At 57.4% G+C, this 20,591-nt stretch overlaps 1 protein-coding gene across 1 annotated transcript; it reads left to right on the top strand.

Moving 5' to 3' along the window:
* Positions 1 to 15,966: 15,966 nt before the first annotated feature.
* On the top strand, positions 15,967 to 19,055 carry LOC101774168 (4-coumarate--CoA ligase-like 7). Its single transcript, XM_004962191.4, has 6 exons — positions 15,967 to 17,107; positions 17,356 to 17,545; positions 18,101 to 18,246; positions 18,363 to 18,430; positions 18,529 to 18,631; positions 18,708 to 19,055. Exons 1-6 carry the CDS (start codon positions 16,100 to 16,102, stop codon positions 18,831 to 18,833), a joined length of 1,641 nt encoding a protein of 546 aa, XP_004962248.1. The 5' UTR covers positions 15,967 to 16,099; the 3' UTR covers positions 18,834 to 19,055.
* Positions 19,056 to 20,591: the final 1,536 nt, after the last annotated feature.

Raw genomic sequence — 20,591 nt, 5'->3', positions numbered from 1 at the left:
GGGGAGGCCGCCGTGTGCCAACTGTTGCGGCTCCCTACAGATAGCCTCTTCGATACCCGTAGGCGTCAGGTCATGATGAGGGCGTTCCATCGTTATCCTGGTGTCTGTTGGGGAGGACGGTGGATGTTGTTTGTTCAGGCGATGGCTTCTGGAGAGGGGGCGTCACATCCTTGCTGTGCGGGGCCCGAGGGCGTGCGGGGCCCGAGGACAGGCCGGTCTTTCCTTTGCTCCGGCCGGCGCAGGCCATGAGTACCCTGCGGCGAATGGGAGTCAGCCGCCGGCACTGTAGCCTGTACAGCGTGGTCGTGCACGGGTACAAGTTGCGTGAGGAGCGTGGTCATCCCTCCCCTCTGCCAGGCCTGCGGTGCATTTATGGCGAGGCCGATGGGGGGACCCACAGGATTTTGTCTGTCTCGTCCACCTGGATCATATCCGAGGGGGATGCTTGCCCAAGGGACCTCAACGCGCCGAACCTCCTCGCTTGGGGTCGGGCGAGGCGGAACTTTACGACGAGGGGTCGGGCGCCCCCGACCCCGGGGCCACAGTCGGGCGAGGCGGAAACTTTGTGGAGGGGGGTCGGACGTTCCCGATTCTGGCGTCTTGGTCGGGCGAGGCGGAGCTTTGATCACGTCTAGGTGGGCCTGGGCCTCCGTGTCTGTTTCCTTGAGTGGTGTCTTAGGGGATCGTTAATATTTCCCCCCAACAGTAGCCCCCGAGCCTGTGGTGGAGCAGAAGTGCTCCTCCGGAGGCTTCTTTTGTTGTTTCGCCGTGGGCTCTGTTTTATAGCGCGTTTGGTTTATTTCAGCCCGGCTGGGGAACCCGCGAATTGTGACCACACGCGTGGTAGTTGGTTGCGAAACTGGCCCCCGAGCTCCTGCTCGTTGCAGGAAACCGATCGGGAGGCTAGGTCGACTTTTGATCATTATCCCTCAGGCGTCCGTTCGCTAGGACGGAGGGGTTGAGCCGGGCCACGTTATCCGCGTTGGACGAACCATGGTGCTCGTTTGAGCTGCAAACGGGTAGGTTCGAGTGGAGCCCCGGTCCCCGTTCGGGGGGGTCCGGCTCGGGCCAAGCTGGTGGCGTACTCCAATTTCCCGCTGGCCAGTTCATATAGTTCCCGGATCCGTTCGACCGGATCTGGGGGCTCGTTGCCTTTCCCCGTGGAAAAACCATGAATTTTATACCGGACGGGACTCGAACGTGAGATTGGGACGCCCTTGGCTTTCGCTCGCCTGGGTATTGGCCGCTAGTGGGCCCGTCCCTTCTCACCCCTTGCTCGAGGGATGTCCTGAGGCAGCTGTCGAACCCGTGTCGGGCCAGCTTTCGAACCTCTGGACCGTAATGGGCCGTAGGGGCGTTTTCATCCCCGTATCCCTTTCTTACCTCCCTGTGGGCCTTGGGCCGGAATCGGAGCGGTCGTTGCGCCTGGGCCGAACGTGGAGGGCGTCGTGGGCGCGCTACCCGGGAAGTGGAGTTATGGGGAGCGCCGTCCCGCGAATCGAGGAGGATAGGTTGTTTTCGCGATCGATCGTGCGCACGGTTTTCGAAAAGGAAACGGGCGTGGCAGGGGCGTACCTGGCGCCGCATTTATGGTGGCCGGGGTGTTGATTTGGCTTCCCCGTTACTTTTCCTATAAAAGCAGGAGCTCGCCGCGCCGGTTCCGCCTTCCTTCCGCATTCGAGCCATCTTGCTTCCCAGCCTCACGCTCAGTTCATCCGCGCTCGCCTCATTTCCTCCGCTCCTAGCCGCGCGCTCTTCTTCCCGTCCCCGTCGATCCCTTCCCTTCTCTGGCGATGGGTTCCTGGGGGGTTTCTCACTTCACCTCCTCGCGTGCCGAGGGCCTGGTGCGGAAGGGTCTCCTCTGCGAGAGGACGGCGGCGGGCGAGTGGGAGCAGCCGGGGACAGAGCAAGTTCCGTCGCCTCCCCCCGGCTACATCGTCTCCTTTGCTCACTTCCACGAGCGGGGGTTCGCTTCTCCTCCGAGTCGCTTCTTCTGCGGGCTCCCCCACCACTATGGGCTCGAGCTTCAGCACCTCAACCCCAACGGGATCCAGCACATTGCGGCGGCGTTCATCGTGCTGTGCGAGGGATTCCTGGGCATCAAGCCCCACTTCTCGCTGTGGAAGTACTTTTTCACAGTGAGTTTGTACCAGAAGGTGGGGAAAGCCGGGAGCCAGCAGCGGTCGCCTCCGGCGCCGATCGGGTGCGCCGGGATCCATCTCCGTCATACTCGCTCCAAGGAGTATATGACGGTGAAGACCTCGGTGTCCCACAAGGGGTGGCACAACCAGTGGTTCTACGTGAAGAGCTACCCGGATTCCCCCCTGCCGGCTTTCACCGGCCGCACCATTGACGCGGCGTCGGAGGTATGGGCGTACGGGCCGGTGGAGAAGGAGAAGAAGCGGTTCTTCGACCTGCTGCAGGCCATCGAGCAACTGCAGAGGAACGGGCTCACCGGCGCCGGGGTCATCGGAGCGTACCACGCCCGACGGGTGGCGCCGCTGATGCTTCGGACCCGGCCGCTCGGCGCCATGTCCCCCGACGCGCCGACCGAGGGCACTGCCCTGGCGACGGGCGCGCTTGCCGCCTCTGAGATCCGGCAACGGCTTCGGGAGGTGCTGGAGGACAAGGACGTCGAGTACCCGATTCCCGGGCACCCGCCGATGCGCCCGGAGGCGGGCTTCATAGACCTGGTAAGGAGTTGGGGTGTCGTCCTCCTTTCTTTGTGTCATGCTAGTTGTCGCTTTGACGCGGAGCTGTTTTACGTTTGCAGGGCTCACTAACCCGGGTCGCGGACTACCTTTCGCCGGTGCCGGAAGATGCCGAACGGAGAGCTCGCAATCGTCTCCAAGCCGAGGCGCAGAAGCGCCGCAAGGACAAGGAGACGGCAAGGAAGCAGAAGAAGGCCGCCAGGGAGTTCCAGCGGCGGTGGAGGGGGGCGGTCGTGTCTGACGACGACGACGACGATGATGAAGAGGATGAAGATGAAGAAGATGACGAAGAGGGGGAGGAGGAGCTGGTTCCCCCCCGTTTGGGGGCCTTGGTGATTCGTGAGGCGCCCCCGCAGACGGCCGCGGGAGGTGAAGCGGGGGAGGCATCCACCCGGGCTTCGGCTCCTCCAGGCCCTGGGGCTGTACCTCAGGGGCCAGCACAGCGCGCGCCCCAGGAGGTGGCGCGGGCCGCCCCCCAGGGGTCGGCGCAGGACGTCCCCCGGGAGCAGGTGCGGGACGCCTCCCAGGGGTCGGCGCAGGGCGTCCCCCAAGAGCGGGCTGGGGACGCTCCCCCGGGGTCGGCACAGGGCGTCCCCCAGGAGCGGGCGCGGGACGCTCCCCCGGGGTCGGCGCAAGGCGTCCCCCAGGAGCGGGCGCGGGATGCTCCCCCGGGGTCGGCGAGGGATGCCCCCCTGGTGTCAACATGGAGCGCCCCTCGGGGGGCTTCAGAGCCTGCCCCCGCCGCAGCTTCGGGTCCGGCGCGGGGTGCTCCCCAGGAGTCCATTCAGGGCGCTCCTCGGGGGTCCGTGGAGCCTGCCTCCACCGTCGTGCCCGCTGCCGGAGGGCAGCGAAGCGGCGACAAGCGGCCGTTGCCGGATGCCCCGGGGTCGGCGTCTGGCTCCGAGTCGAAGCGCGCGCGCCGCCCTTGTGCTTTGAGGATGTAAGTTGGCCTTCCTTGTGTGTCGTTCCTCTCCTCTTTTTTCGTTCGTTTCTGCTGACGCCTGGCCGTTGGTGTGCAGCACTACTCCCTGTGGCCTCACCCTGCAGTTGGCGCCCAAGAAGGCACTGCGGTTGTCGACCTCCTCTGGGGGGCGGGCCGCGACCCCGCCTGCGGCGAGCGGCGGGGTACCTGGTGCGGTCGCGGATCCCCCCGCGGAGGTGGCCCCTGTGGAGGCGGCTGGCGGAGCGACGGCGGCGTCAGCCTCGGGAGGGGGAGCAGACACTACTCCGCCTTCGGTTCCTCCGGTCGCCCCTTCAGCTCAGGGCGCGATCCTCCCGGGCTCTCAGGTCGGGGAGGTGATCGACCTCGACGCCGACGAGGCAGAGGAGACGGCGGCGGCGGGAGGTAGGGCGGATGCCCCTGCAGTCGCGGCGGGATCAGAGGCGGAGGGAGCGCCTGCTCCCGGGGGCGCGGCGGTGGCGGAGGCAGTGGTGACGGAGGCAGGGGCCTCCGCCCCGATCGTCCCCGTGGGAGTGACTCCAGCGGCCGAGGCGGAGGTGCCCACCGCGATACCGCTTACGGCCTTGGCGGCGACGAGCGCGCAGGTGCCGGGGCCGTCGGTGGACCCGGCGGTTTCTAGTGCCATGGTGCCGACCTCGACGGCAGCGTCAGGGTCGGCCCCTATCTCAGCCTCGGCTTCCTCCGTTCCCAGGGCGTGGAGAGGGTCCGTCCTCCGCTGGTCATCCCGCGATGACCCGCCGAGGCGTCTCTTCGCGCTGGACGCCGCCGCCGAGTGGCATAAGTGGCAGGCGGTGCAGGGCGGCATCGCTCAGGTCCAGGCGGCTCTGTCTTCGGCGCTGGGAGTTGCCATTTGCCTTAACAACGTGTTGCTTTGTAGGCTCTTCAAGAGGGCAGTCGGGGGAAATCCGATTTCCTTCGGCGGCAGCAGGGTCTCTGGGATCGCTTCAACACCGAAACGGAGCGCACCAGGGACCTGTCCCTGCAACTCGGCGCCGCCCAGGGGGTCATTCGCGACCTGCAAGGGTGTGAGCAGGCGGCGTCGGAGGAGGCACGGCGTGCGGGGGCCAGGCTCCAAGCTGTCACCGAGAAGGCCCGCCTCGACCTCGAGGAGTTCCAGGCCGTCGCCGAAAGGGCCTGCCGTGATGCCTAGGAGCTTCAAGTTGCTGCTGAGAGGGCCCGCCGCGACGCCGAGGAGCTTGCGCCGCTGAGGGGGGAGCGTGAAGCTCTCCGCACAGAGACCGGCCAACTTCGCTCGCAAGTACAGGGGCTTCAGTCCGCCGTGTCCCGAGGGGCCGACTGGGAGCGTGAGTTGAAGACCCAGGCCGACGGTGAGGTTTCTTCCGTTCCCGCGTTCCCGTGTATTTCGTGTTCTGTTTTTTGACTTGGTGGGATTTTCTGGATGGTTTCTGCAGGTGAAATCGCCAAGTTGCGGGGTCTGCTCGACGAGGAGCGCGGCGAGCACAGCGCCCTGCAAGATGCGGTTCGTGTCGTCTGCGATGACCTTGGCGTAGCTCCGGAGGAGGGGTCGAGCTCTTTGCCGGCTCGTGTCCTCGGAGTGCGCCGTCGTCGTCGCGAGATCGCCGTGGACGCGCTTCACCTTGGCGCGCGGCGATCCTTCGGGGTCTTCGGCTCTCACTATGCCGGCATCAATTTTGCCGGGATGAGTGAAGGGTACGCCGCGGGCTACACTGAAGCTGAGCTGGATGAGATCGATGCCATGGTGACTGCGCCGGCGGAGGCCCTCGCGAAGCTCCTGGAGGATGAAGCCGCCCCTCCTGCCGACCCCTCTGCAAGTTAGCTGTACCGGGCTCGCGCCCCACAAAGTTTGTAATTATGTTAGTCTTGAACTTGTTTCGCGTTGGCCATACGGGCCTGTTCTATGACTTTTGTTGCATGAAAGAACCCGATTCCCTTTACTGTTCCTTTGAGCTCGAAAGCTTAGAATGCGTTGCCAGGTGCGTCAGTAAGTTTTGATGAGCGAAGGTGCCGTAGCCGCTGGGGCGTAGGTTTTTTCGTGGTCCGATCAAATCTTGCCTGAGCACCGTTCACGCATCCTTCTCTTTTTTGCGTCCAAAGGTCCAGAAAGGGAGTGTTCGGTTTAAAAAAAGAAAAAACGTTTTCTTTTTAGATGGCGCCAAGCGGCTGGGGTCGGGACCCCTGATAGCCCCCGAGGGGTATGCGGCCCTGGAACGAGGCCAGGGTCGGATGCCCCTGAGCTTTTAAGGAAAAGGCCTGAACCGAGGCGGCTCGGGGTTTCTTTTTTCGCAGAAGAACAAAACTGGTAGCCCCCGAGGGGTATGCGGACCTGGAACGAAGCCAGGGTCGGATGCCCCTGAGCTTGAAAGGAAAAAACGGAAAAGACGGCAAGTATATGCAGAACTTGGAAATAAAAGCTAGGGGTAAAAGCGCCTTAGCTGTTCTATGTTCTAGGCGTTGCTGAAGATTTGCCCGTCGGGAGTTGCCAACTTGTAGGTGCCTGGTCGTAGTACTTGTACGACGATGAACGGACCTTCCCATGGGGGAGTCAACTTGTGCCGACCCCTGTTGTCCTGGACAAGGCGGAGCACTAAATCACCGACGTTGAAGGCGCGGCCTTGTATCCTGCGGCTGTGATAGCGCCGTAGGGCCTGCTGGTATTTAGCCGAGTGTAGTAGGGCTACGTCTCGCGCCTCGTCGAGTTGATCCTGTGCGTCCTCGAGTGATGCCTGGTTTCCCTGTTCGTCGTATGCCTTGACCCTCGGCGACCCGTACTCTAGGTCGGTGGGCAAAATGGCCTCTGACCCGTAGATCATGAAGAACGGGGTGAAACCCGTCGCCCGGCTGGGGGTCGTCCTCAAGCTCCAGAGGACTGCTGGAAGCTCCGCAACCCACCGTCCGCCGAACTTTTTAAGACGGTCGAAGATTCGTGGCTTGAGACCCTGGAGTATCATGCCGTTGGCTCGCTCGACTTGTCCGTTCGTGCGGGGGTGCGCCACTGCCGCCCAATCCACTCGAATGTGGTGGTCGTCGCAGAACTGGAGAAATCTCTTCCCGGTGAACTGCGTGCCGTTGTCGGTGATGATGGAATTTGGGATCCCAAAGCGGTGGATGATGTCGGTGAAGAACTGCACCGCTTGCTCGGACCTGATTTGCGCCATCGGTCTTGCTTCGATCCATTTGGAGAACTTGTCGACAGCGACGAGCAGATGGGTGAAGCCCCCGGGCGCTTTTTTGAAGGGTCCGACGAGATCCAACCCCCAGACCGCAAACGGCCATGTGATGGGGATGGTTTGCAATGCCTGCGCGGGCAGGTGAGTTTGGCGGGCAAAGAACTGGCATCCTTCACAGGTGCGAACTACCTGGGTAGCATCCGCGACCGCGGTTGGCCAGTAAAAACCTTGTCGGAAGGCGTTGCCAACGAGTGTCCTTGGCGCGGCGTGGTGACCACAAGCCCTGGCGTGGATATCTTGGATCAGCGCCTTTCCCTGCTCCATCGGGATGCAGCGCTGGAGGATCCCAGTGTGACTTCTCTTGTAGAGCTCCTGGTCGATGATGGTGAAGGATTTTGCACGGCGCGCGATCCTGCGGGCTTCCGTTTTGTCTGCCGGGAGTGTGCCGCGGACAAGGTAGTCGAGGTATGGGGTTCTCCAGTCGATTGGGGGGTCGGCCCCCGCCGCGGGGTTTGCCGTGATTGCCATGACCACGGGGTCGGACGGCTTGGCTTCCAGGGCCGAGTCGGGTAAGGCAGCGTTGATTCCCTCGGGACCGGGGCTCGGGTCCGGGACAGGTGGTGCGTTGCCGGCCTCCCCCGGTTCGGGTCCCGACCCCAGGGTTGGGGATGCTTCGCCGACCCCTGTCGGCTCCAGATAACGGATTGAAGGCTTCAACTGGTCGCTAACGAAAACGCCATCGGGGACGGGCATCCGGCCGGACGCCGCCTTCGCCAGCTCGTCAGCGGCTTCGTTGAAGCGCCTTGCGACGTGGTTGAGCTCCAACCCGTCGAACTTGTCCTCGAGCTTACGGACCTCGTTGCAGTAGGCTGCCATTTTGGGGTCGTGGCAGCTCCACTCCTTCATGACTTGCTCGACGACCAACTGGGAATCGCCCCGGACGTCTAACCAACGGATACCCAGTTCCATGGCGATGCGGAGCCCGTTGAGTAGGGCTTCATACTCGGCGACATTATTGGATGCAGGGAAATGGAGGCGGATCATGTACCTGATGCGCACGCCCAATGGAGAGACGAAGACGAGGCCTGCTCCTGCGCGGGCCCTCATCAGTGACCCATCGAAGTACATCGTCCAGTACTCCTGCTCCTCTGGCGCCGACGGTGCTTGCACCTCCGTCCATTCGGCCATGAAGTCGGCAAGTGCCTGGGACTTGATGGCGGTGCGGGGGACGTAGGTGATACCCTGGTCCATAAGCTCAAGCGCCCACTTCGTGATCCTCCCTGTAGCATTTGGGTTCCGGATTACTTCACCAAGCGGGAATGAAGAAACGACCGTTACCGGGTGGGAGGTGAAGTAGTGGCGCAGCTTCCTCTTCGTGATAAGGATGGTGTAGACGAGCTTCTGGATCTGTGGATATCGTGTCTTGGACTCGGACAAGACTTCGCTGATGAAGTACACCGGGCGTTGCACCTTAAGAGCGTGCCCCTCCTCCTCCCGCTCCACCACCAGGGCCGCGCTAACCACCTGGGTGGTCGCCGCAACGTAGAGCAGGAGGGACTCACCGTCGGCGGGCGGGACTAGTATTGGGGCCTTCGTTAGGAGGTCCTTGAGTCGGTCAAGTGCCTCCTGGGCCTCGCTGGTCCATTCGAAGCGGTCAGACTTCTTCAGGAGCCGATAGAGAGGAAGACCTCGCTCGCCGAGGCGCGAGACGAAGCGGCTTAGAGCTGCTAAGCATCCCATGACGCGCTGCACCCTCTTTATGTTCCAGATTGGCCCTATGTCGCTGATGGCCGCTATCTTCTCCAGGTTTGCCTCGATGCCGCGCACAGAGACGACGAAGCCCAACAGCATGCCCCTTGGGACACCAAATACACATTTCTCGGGATTAAGCTTAATACGCTTATCCCTCAACCTTTCGAAGGCTAGCTCTAGGTCGGGAACGAGCCTGTCGTCCTTCCTGGATTTAACCACGATGTCATCAACGTAGGCCTCAACGGTCCGCCCGATGAGATCTCCGAAGCACTTCAGCATGCACCGCTGGAAGGTAGCCCCCGCGTTTTTGAGGCCGAACGGCATCTTAACGTAGCAGTAGGGACCAAAGGGGGTGATGAAGGAGGTAGCGAGCTGGTCGGCCTCTTTCATCGCGATCTGGTGGTAGCCGGAATATGCGTCGAGGAACCTGAGGGTCTCGCATCCGGCGGTTGAGTCGACTATTTGATCTATGCGTGGCAAAGGAAACGGGTCCTTTGGACACGCTTTGTTGAGACCGGTATAATCGACACACATCCTCCATTTCCCGTTCTTTTTTGGTACAAGGACAGGGTTGGCCAGCCACTCGGGGTGGTGCACTTCCTTGATGAACCCAGCCGCCAGGAGCTTCTGGAGCTCTTCACCAATGGCCCTGCGCCTTTCCTCATCGAAACGGCGCAAGCCTTGCTTTACTGGCTTGGAACCGGCCCTGATGTTCAAGGAATGCTCGGCGACTTCTCTCGGGATGCCAGGCATGTCCGAGGGCTTCCACGCGAAGACGTCGCTGTTCACGCGGAGGAAGTCGACGAGCGCGCTTTCCTATTTGGGGGACAGAGCCGCGCTGATCCGCACAACCCCACCATTGGAACAGCCGGGATCGAGAGGGACTTCTTTGATACCTTCGGTGGGCTCAAAGGAGGTATTCGACTGCTTGGCGTCGGGCTGATCTTCGATCACCTCCGCAAGCTGGACCGCCATGCCGCTCGTGACGGTGATGGCCGCGGCGTACTCGCAACACTCCACGTCGCACTCATATGCCTTCTGGAAGGTCGTGCCGACAGTGATGACCCCGTTGGGCCCTGGCAGCTTGAGCTTGAGGTAGGTGTAGTTGGGGATTGCCATGAACTTCGCGTAGCACGGCCGTCCTAAGATGGCATGGTAGGTTCCGCGAAACCCTACCACCTCGAAGGTGAGGACCTCCTTCCTATAGTTGGAAGGGGTCCCAAACGTGACGGGCAGGTCGATCTGCCCGAGAGGCGTCGCCTGCTTCCCTGGCACGACGCCATGGAAGGGTGCCTTGCTGGGACGTAGGCGGGAGCGGTCGATCCCCATAGCGTCGAGAGTCTCGACGTAGAGGAGGTTGAGGCCGCTGCCCCCATCCATGAGTACCTTGGTGAGGCGCGTCGTGCCGACGATGGGGTCGACGACGAGAGGGTAACGCCCCGGATGTCGGACGCGTCCCAGGTGGTCGGACCTATCGAAGGTGATGGCCGGCCCGGACCAATCGAGGAAGGCCGGAGTCGCGGGCTCGGCCGCGTAGACCTCCCGGCGCTCCAGCTTTTGCTGGCGCTTGGTGTCGTACGCTGTGGAGCCGCCGAAGATCATGAAGCAGCCATCGACTTTAGGGAAGCCATCTTCCTTCTCTTCGTCGCCCTTATTTTCCTCATCGGGCTTCCGCTTCCGGTCGCCTTTCACCAGATTGCCCACGAAGTACCTCTTCATGAGGTTACAGTCTTTGTAGGCGTGCTTGACGGGGAACTCGTGGTTCGGGCACGGTCCCTCGAGCAACTTGTCGAAGAAGCTGGGAGCGCCTTCTGGGGGCGGCTGCCCCCGCTTGCGCTCGACCGCGGCCACGAGAGGGGCCTCGCGCCGCTACTTGCCCTTCTTCTTCTGCTGGCGGTTGGAAGTGCCCTCGTCGGCGTCCTCCTCTCATTTCGCCTTTCCTTTGGAGCGATCGAAGATCGCTCCGACAGCCTCTTCGCCAGAGGTGTAGCTAGTGGCGATATTGAGGAGCTCTTCCGTGGTTCGCGGGCCTCGGCTCCCCAGCTCGTGGACGAGGGGCCGACAAGAGGTCCCTGCTAGGAAGGCTCCTATGACGTCGGCGTCCGCGACATTGGAGAGCTCGGTGCGCTTTCAAGAGAAGCGCCGGATGTAATCCCGGAGGGACTCGTCCGCCCCCTGACGGCAGCTCCGGAGATCCCAGGAGTTGCCGGGGCGCGTGTACGTCCCTTGGAAGTTTCCTATGAAAACTTCTTTCAGGTCGTTCCAATTGCGAACGCGTCCCGAAGGGATATGTTCTAGCCAAGCTCGCGTGGAGTCTGCCAAAAAAAGGGGTAGATTGCGGATGATAAACAGGTCATCATCCGCCCCGCCAGCTTGACATGCAAGCTGGTAATCGCTGAGCCACACTCCAGGATTTGTCTCCCCTGAGTATTTGGCTACACTCGTGGGTTTCCTGAAGCGCGGCAGAAAGGGTGCATTTAGGATGCGCGTGGAGAAGGCCCGAGGCCCAGCCGTTCCTGGGCTCGGGCTACGGTCTTCCCCACTGTCGTAGCGCCCGCCACGGTGGACGTGGTAGCCTCGATCTGCCCCGTCCTCCCTGCCCGCGCGGGAGCGTCTCCACGCGTTCAGGGTGTCGCGGGCGTCGCGGACGAGACCGACGCGCTGGTGGACGGATCGAGCCTCGCCTTCCGCGGGTGGCGAGGTCTGTCGGGCGGACGTGGCCTGATTCGCCCCCGGAGGGGGTTGATGGACAGATTCCCCCCGCCGTTCTGGGGGCGCGTCATGCGTCGCCCGGCTGGCGTTCTGCCCGCGTCGCCGAGACGCCGAACTTTCCGCCTGCTGGACGGCAGCGCACTCGAGCAGGTTGCGCATCTCTTGGCGTGCCCATCGCTCCTCGGGCGTCGCTGGTTCGGGGAGCTGTCGGAGCAACACTGCCACGGCTGCGACGTTTTGGCTAGCGCGGGCAAAGAGCGGCGGACGCTCTCCATCCACGCAGATGCGTTCCTGGACGTCGCGCGCCCGTTGTCGCGCTCCCCCCTCGTGGTGGGGGTGCTCTACTTCTTGGCAGGCGCCCACGCGCGCTTCCGGTTGCCGAGGGCACTCCGGGGCCCTTGGTAAGGCTCCAGTCGTAGCCGCGGCGCGCGAGGGGGGAGCCCGTTGTCTTCCCTCGGCACCATCACCGTTGGACCCCTCGGAGTGCGCGTCGACCACAAGGCACTCGCGCGAGGGGTGGGGACTCCCGCTGCTGGAGCCAGCGTCAGAGATTGTCCTCGCCGCGCCTACGAGCCCGTTGCTCGCGGGCGATGTGGTCAAGGACCGCGCTAGGAGGCGTCCGTAAGCCCCCGTGGCGTTGCGTAGCCCGAAGGGCTGTCCCCCTGGTGAGGTCCTTACGGTATGCGACCGGCCGCTTGCCGCTGTCCTGGCGGCGGGGCCGAGGGCAGCAGGACGAGCGGGCAAGACGAGGACAGGAATCAGCTCGATCCCTTCCCTGGTGGCGAGGAAGTCCAAGCTCCCAAAATGGATCAGGGAGCCCGGAGCGAAGCTGCTATCGTAATTGGCCATCTGAGGCTTGGCGATGTACGCTCAAAGGTCCCCTACCTGGCGCGCCAACTGTCGTTGTCAAGATCGGCGGATCAAGACTTAGACAAGTAAATTTCTTTTATGCGCTTAAGCCTCAGGTGGTTGCGTGGGAGACACGGGTTTAGACTGGTCGGGCAATGGAAGCCCTACGTCCAGTATCGATGATGCTTGTATTGCCCACGCGGGGTTCTGTAGTAGGGGGTTACAGATCGACGAGAGAGGGACCGGTCCCAAGTCTCTTTTGTGCTTATGCTCTACGGGAGAGTCGTTGTGTGCTGTGGCTTGTGGGAGAAGAAGCCGATCCCCTCTCCTGCCCCGGGTTCCTCCTTTTATATCGCAAGGGGGGTGGCCGGAGTTACAGTTGGGATCGGGTGAAGAGGACTGTTAAGAGTAAAGCGTAAAATGGTAAAAGACACGGCAGGGAGGAGGAGCAAGTTCCTAGGCGTCCGACGCCTCTGCTGGCCCCTGGCGAACGCCGGCGTGCATGCCGGAAGGGGAGGCCGCCGTGTGCCAACTGTTGCGGCTCCCTACAGATAGCTTCTTCGATACTCGTAGGCGTCGGGTCATGATGAGGGCGTTCCGTCGTTATCCTGGTGTCTGTTGGGGAGGACGGTGGATGTTGTTTGTTCAGGCGATGGCTTCTGGAGAGGGGGCGTCACATCCTTGCTGTGCGGGGCCCGAGGGCGCGCGGGGCCCGAGGACAAGCCGGTCTTTCCTTTGCTCCGGCCGGCGCAGGCCATGAGTACCCTGCGGCGAATGGGAGTCAGCCGCCGGTACTGTAGCCTGTACAGCGTGGTCGTGCACGGGTACTTGTGACAGGTTGCGTGAGGAGCGCGGTCATCCCTCCCCTCTGCCAGGCTGCGGCGCATTTATGGCGAGGCCGATGGGGGGACCCACAGGATTTTGTCTGTCTCGTCCACCTGGATCGTATCCGAGGGGGATGCCTGCCCAAGGGACCTCAGCGCGCCTGACCTCCTCTCTTGGGGTCGGGCGAGGCGGAACTTTACGACGAGGGGTCGGGCGCCCCCGACCCCGGGGCCGCAGTCGGGCGAGGCGGAAACTTTGTGGAGGGGGGTCGGACGTTCCCGATTCTGGCATCTTGGTCGGGCGAGGCGGAGCTTTGATCACGTATAGGTGGGCTCGGGCCTCCGTGTCTGTTTCCTTGAGTGGTGTCTTAGGGGATCGTTAATATTTCCCCCCAACACCAGGCTCTACTGCAGACCAGATAAAGGAGTCTTCTCATCCAGATCCAAGTAGTAGTCGATGTCCTCGATCTCATCCATATCGGATTGCAATCTGGACATGGCCGTCTGATAGACAGTGGTCGCGTTATGGAGTTTGAACGCGAATCAAGTTTGGAAGTAGACCGACTCACATGATGGCTACTGCAGTGGCTCGTGCGAGTCAATTCGACTAGAAGAAGAAGTCGAGTTGTACTCGGACTCGTCCCCCAGCCCCTAACTAGGTCAGAAATTGAAAATTCACCGAAATTCTCGATGAGATCTTCCAAAGCTTCGCTCTGGAGCTTCATGGTTGAGTGCTTCTTCTCCGGGGCTAGCGTAATGTGGTGGTGGAAACTTTCGGTGCTGTGTGCAATGCAAACCCCAAGAGCCGAAGATGAACGTCACGCCTTCTTTGGACACGACGGTGGGCTTGATGATGACTTGTGCCATCGAGTTTGCTAGTGGATTCTTGGTGAGATCCCCTAGATGGCGCGCCAGCTGTCGGTGTTTAGACTCAACAACCTACCGAGGGTTGTGTCCAAGTTAGTATTTTGGTTGGTGGGGCTCGTCGAGATTAGGAACACGAAAGTAAACGCTGACACACAATCTAGATAGATTCGAGCCGCTGAATGGCGTAACACCCTACTCCTATGTGTTGTAATGCATTGGTTGTATTGAATTGTCTTAAAGGGGCTCCCTGCCTTACCTTATATACACGGAGGCAAGGTTACAGGTAGGATGGTTACATGAATACTAGTCGGATACGACTAGAGGAGTCCTACTCTTATTACAGCAAGTACTTTCTTAATCTTGACTAGTTCCTGTCTTTGTATGTAGACTATGCCGTCATGTGCCATGGTTTCCATGTCAGATGCATCTCGGTGTCCAGCTTCATATTTGGAGCTGTCCAAACCTTCTAATGGGCCCATAGATGTATGTATGACAACCACTGTAGAGCAGCGTTCATCTCGCACACATAGAGAATGGCGCTCGACTCAGCAGCGAGGAGGGCAGCGGACGGCGCATTGGAGGAGGGGAGGAGAACAGTGTGAGGCTCGACTAGGGAAGGAAGGACTGAGCGATTCGACGGTGGAGGGGAGGAGGAGAGCAGCAGGCAGCTCGGCGAGGGAGGGGAGGAGGAGAGAGCGGGTGGAGGCGGAGGGGAAGAAGGGAGCGGCAAGCGGGTCGACAACAGGGGAAGGGCGGCATGCAGCTTAGTAAGGGAGCGGAGGTGGAGAGCAGCACGGCGGCGGAGGGCAAGAAGGGAGCGGCAAGCGGCTAGACGGCTGGGGGAGAGCGGCACATAGCTCGGTGAGGGAGCGAAGGAGGAGAGCGGTGCGGCGGTGGAGGCCAAGAAGGGAGCGGAGGAGGAGACCAGTGTGGCGGCAGAGGAGTGGAAGACGGGAGCGGAGGCCAGAAGGGAGGAAGAGAGCAGTTGTTGCCTGAGGTAGACGAATAAGGGGGGAGGGGTCGGAAACGTGAGCATGAGAGATAGAGTAGGTTGAATACCGTTCGGTATTGGAGAGAGTTCCAATGCCAATTCCTAGACCATCCAAACAGCTGAATTGGATGAAGTTAATACCAATTCAGAATTTCAGGCTTCAATATCTACATTCAAATGGGGTGTAAAGTAAATTACAGGGTAGAAAGGACAAGTTAAGTGAGTACTCTCCACTTCATTTGAGCAACGCTCAAGGTTATCCCTCTACCCTAATCCGCACATGAAAAAAGTTGTATGATAAGCTTTCACCTCTATAACAAATTGCCTCTTGTTAACTAGACTATTTTTTTATCTCCGCACGAGTAAATGTTTTTCCTCCAGTCCTCTTTTGGACCTTTTTAGTGAAATTTACCTGCCATCATGTCCTCTGGTCTCATATCTGATCGATCATTTCGTCGGATGTGGAACCGCTCTATGCCATCATGGTTACTCACCTTTGATCCGTCGTTGCTGAATCACCTCTACAGTCGATCCTCCTATTATCCAATTGACCATCTGATGGGAATGACTATTATATCTACCATTTTGCATCTACTATAAAAAAAATGCACATGGATCACAACCTAGTCTATAATATAATTGATACCCCATCCGTTTTAAAATGTCGGTCGTTTTAATTTTTCTGGATTTATAGATTTTGCTATGCATATAGACATAACTATATATTTAGATGTATAGTAACATGTATACGAATAACCAACATTTTGTAAGGGAGGAAGTAGCTATTAGTGTTCCTACTTTGTTTAGAAAAAAAAATTGTGGTGTGCATACTAACTGTGGAGAGGCTGAGAGATTGATCTATAGCTATGTAAATACATTGTTTTGAAAATTCTTTTATCGGAAAAAATCAATATGAGACGTGATATGTTCATGCACCGTCGCCGTCGTCGGTGATTGCTGTCGTCGTCCCCCTCCTCAACGTCACTGTACTCCGCTGGCGGCTGGCCGCAGGAGCATCATTCACCACCGTATCTACCGCCTGCGCATCTACCGTTGTAATTAGGCAAGTAATCAGTAATCACGTGTCGATATAATGCTCGATTGAATTGCTGTATGATTGTCTAGTGACGTAACACGCTAGCGACTAGCCAGCAACCTCAGTCCTCAGCAGTCCAACTCACATTAATCCAACTTCAACCTCGCCATGGCGGCGCAGCCGGCATTCCGGCCCTGCCCTCCATAGGTGTGCCCAACTCGCCGTCGCACCAATCGGCGAACCAACCATGCCGCCGCCTCCGGCCGACGTTGACCCCCGCAGCGGCTACTGCGCCGCCACCAAGACCTTCCACAGCCTCCGCCCGCCGCTCCTGCTGCCGCCGCCGGACCTCCCGCTCTCCTTCCCGTCCTTCACGTTCTCCCTGCTCCCCGCCACGCTCCCCTCCCGCCCAGCCCTCGTCGACGCCGCAACCGGCGAGGTCGTCCCCTTCCCCGCCTTCCTCTCCCAGGTCCGTGCGCTCGCCGCCGCGCTCCGTGCCCGCCTGGGCGTCTCCCGCGGCGACGTCGCCTTTGTCCTCGCGCCCCCCGGCCTCCACATCCCCGTGCTCTACTACGCACTCATGGCCGTCGGCGCCATCGTGTCCCCAGCCAATCCGGCCCTCACCGCCGACGAGATCTCCGGCCTCGTCGCGCTCTCCGGTCCCTCCGTCGCCTTCGCCGTCAAGGCCACCACAGGCAAGCTCCCTCCCGGCCTCAACACCGTGCTTCTCGACTCCGCAAGATTTCTCTCCTTCCTCCACAAACCCCACGACGAGGATGGCACGGCCGACGGGACAGATGTGGTGATCCACCAATCGGACCCGGCGGCGATACTGTACTCCTCCGGCACCACCGGGCGCGCCAAGGCGGTCGTGCTGACGCACCGCAACCTCATGGCCTCTAACGCCACGCGGGGGCCGGCGACTGCAGAGGTGCTGATGCTCGCTTTGCCCATCTTCCATATATACGGTTTCACGTTCTGCTTCAGGGTGGCGCCGTCGGCGAACACACTAGTGTTGCACACGGCGAGGAGATTCGACGCCAGGGAGGTGCTGGCTGCGGTAGGGAGATTTGGGGCGACGCGGCTCGCGCTGGCGCCACCGACGCTACTGGCGATTGTGCGGGCCGCCGAAGAGGACGAGACATTGATTGCCCGCGCGGCCACGCTGCAGGCCGTGAACTGTGGTGGCGCGCCAATGGCGACTGAGCTCTTTCGGCGCTTCTTCCACAAATTCCCTGACGTCTGCCTTCAGCAGGTTGGTTTTGCTGCTGCAAGTTCATGCCTTTCAATTTTTACTTTAGTAGTTATTGTTCAGAAATTATTTGCACTAGTTCGTACTTATACAATTATTCAGGTGCCGTGCAATTGTCTTTGATAACTCATATAGTTCAATCTCTTGGAATTACGTTACTGATAAACCCGAACTATGCCTATGGTGCTCAATGGGTCAATTAGATTTATCAATGAGCTGTGGATTGTAATTGTTTTTCTTAACTGCAAAAGGGGTATGGTCTTACGGAGACTACAGCTGGTTTTTGCCGTGCTGCTGGAGAGGAAGAAAGTGGAGAAATTGGGTCCGTGGGTCGTCTTTTATGGGGCGCTGAAGTGAAGATTGTTCATCCTGAAACAGGGCTTGCCCTGCCTCCTGGTATGCCAGGGGAGCTTTGGGTTCGAGGGCCTTTTGTGATGAAAGGTAGGTCCATAGCTGTCATTTAAGAAAACAATATGCTACAATACATTTTGCTCATATGTGCAATAGTTCTGCATTAATAACACCCTGCTCTTGTAGCTGTAGTTTGAATGGACAGTTGGATACACAGCGTATTAGGATATGTTTGCACCATGTGCCATTTTTGTGAAACTCACATATGTTCAGACTAGTTAATATCCTAGAAAAAGATTCAAGTTTTGGATAACTGACAAAGGATTTCAGCATTTATAGTTTTAAACAGTCTATTTGTTCATGAATGTTCTTTAAGCCACCAAAGATGCTACCAACCCTTGCAGTTATTTAGAAAATTAGGACACATGCAACAGAATATGCGAACATTTCATAAGAAATTTTGTGTGTTGGCATTTTTATATGGTGTCTTGGATGCTGTCAGCCAATTTCAACTATATGATTCAAATCAATTTTCATAATTTCATCAGTGCGTAATAAGGTGCCTGTTCTTGATATATTATTTCTATCCCTTATATTGGATATAATACTCTAATGGCACTTTTTCTCTTTTGAGCACTAGCATAGGTTATGCTGGTGATAAGGATTCCACATCTAAGATCTTGGATAGTGAAGGTTGGTTGAGAACAGGAGATCTTTGTTATATTGACAAAGATGGATTCGTTTTTGTTGTTGATCGGCTGAAAGAGTTAATTAAGTACAAAGGCTACCAGGTAACCACTAACGTTTTAGATTATTCTAATCAACAATCTCATGTCCTAGCAGTCCCTCTGTTACGGACTTGCAGTGTCCACTTGGCTTCTCTCCTGACGGCATTTTTTTAATGCAGGTTCCTCCAGCAGAACTAGAAAGCCTGCTTCAGACACACCCAAATATTGATGAAGCTGCAGTTGTGCCGTAAGTATACACACCAGAACATGAGATAAATCATAAATCTGCTCTGTATGACACTCCAGTGAAAACTGAAAAGGGCAAGCTGATTGTTGTTCATACAGATACCCTGATGATGAGGCTGGGGAGTTGCCGGTAGCATTCATCGTTAGAAGCTCAGGAAGTAACTTATATGAAGCACAAATCAAAGAATTTGTCGCCAAACAGGTATATGCCTCAATACAGCAATTTTATAATCAGTAATGTGTAGCAGGGGACCTAATCGTTATCACTCATTGCGCAGGTTGTGCACTATAAGCAAATACACCATGTCTTCTTTGTGAATACAATACCAAAAAATGCAGCGGGTAAGATTTTAAGGAAGGACTTGGCAAAGTTAGCATTGCAGCATATTAGGTCTAGGCTATAGTATGCATCTGTATGTGTACGACCTAAGTAATTGCTGTTTGATAAATAGAATGATTAATTGCAATGTGAATTCAGATGTACATGAACAAGTATTGGACAATGGCATTAATAGATAGACCATTGTTTGCAAGCTATGCGAATGTACAAAAGATCATGCCGTTATTTTTTTTAATGTTGCTGTATGTAGTTTGGAATCTTTGAAAGGAAGATTTTTCTTTTGCGACACCAAACAGTGCTGATCAGTGATCACTGTCAACATTCTGATCTAATGCGCATTAAGTGTGTGAAGTTCTTGAGGACTGAACCATCATCCTCGAGTGCTCTAGTGTCACATGACTCACGGAACGCATTAGATGGAAAGTTTGCTAACATCTATCAGCAAATATTGCACATATAGTGGCTATTATTTTTACCTTTAACTTAGTCGACTTTGTTTAATTTCCACATTTTAAAGGTGCCACACCGTATACTAAAGACAGCACATTGGTAATTGGTTTGAGAGTTAGGGGGTGTTTGGAGCAAGCTCCTAAACTTTAGGAGGGTCACATCGGATGTTCGGATGCTAATTAGGAGGAATAAATATGAGCTAATTATAAAACTAACTGCAGAACTCCTATACTAATTCGCGAGACGAATCTCCATCATTAGCAAATGGTTACTGTAGCACCATGTTGTCAAATCATTGACTAATTAGGCTTAATAGATTCGTCTCGCGAATTAGACTCCATCTGTGCAATTAGTTTTGTAATTAGACTATATTTAATACTCCTAATTAGTATCCAAACATCTGATGTGACAGGTACTAAAGTTTAGGAGGGTATATCACACCTTAATTGGACTAAAATGGACATAAAGATGGTCGTCCCAGAAGAGGCAATTGATAAAATTAAGAACTGCTACTGCATGCACAATGTTTAAATATTTATTAAGGAGGTTTAAGTATGGTGATGTGCCGAAGCCTGATGGGTGGGCTGCTACAGCATTCCCATTCCCCTGCTACAGCAATTTTTTATAGCAATGCCTCTTGAGACAGAGGAGCCCCATCTCAAAGGCTCAGACTAGTGTGCCGTGACCCGTGAGGCTGATTATGTTTATCATGTCTCGCATTTACGATATCGTTTGAGTTGGTTCTATTTTGTTGCGTACGTCCTGCCTGAAAGACTAGTAGTAACGGTTCATACTTTGGTTTCCCCCACACTGACAACACTTTCAGTGCTTTCAGGGCTCCCTTGTTCCTTCACTTCACCCCGAACGGTAATCCCAATGGCCTTTCGTTTGCTCCGTCCTCATAGACGTCATGAAATGCATGCTCTCATGTCTTTTGGGTTTTGATTATTTAATCTTACAAGCACTCCTGTCCTCGTTAGCCCTGGCTAAAAAACATCGATCCCTCTTTTCCATCTATGATAAACCCGCACATTACACAAAAAGTCGATGTATGCGCTAGCGTTGGAGAAAATGAACTGCAATCGTCGCCAGTCTTAATGCATTAAAATCCAAGAGGGCTGCAGCGGCCGCTGGCGAATCGGATTTTCATCTGACAAAATCCAAGATAAATCCACCCCCACGAGCATCACCTCTTGTCTTTTCCCCAAATCAAATCACCGAGGAATCATATGCAGGGCAAGCGTTCCCTTTTATATTCGAGATGCAAATAGCAGCTCGTCCATCTTCTCTGAATCAGCACCTGCAGTCTTGCAGAGCGTGCGCTGAGCCGGCGAGCGACGGCAAGCCAGCAATGGCGGGGTCGTGGGCGCGG

The sequence above is a fragment of the Setaria italica genome, chromosome III, assembly GCF_000263155.2.
Source record: "Setaria italica strain Yugu1 chromosome III, Setaria_italica_v2.0, whole genome shotgun sequence".
NCBI classification, from domain to species: Eukaryota; Viridiplantae; Streptophyta; class Magnoliopsida; order Poales; family Poaceae; genus Setaria; species Setaria italica.
Note: the sequence above shows the minus strand (reverse complement) of the source record. Positions and strands in the feature narration are given on the sequence as shown.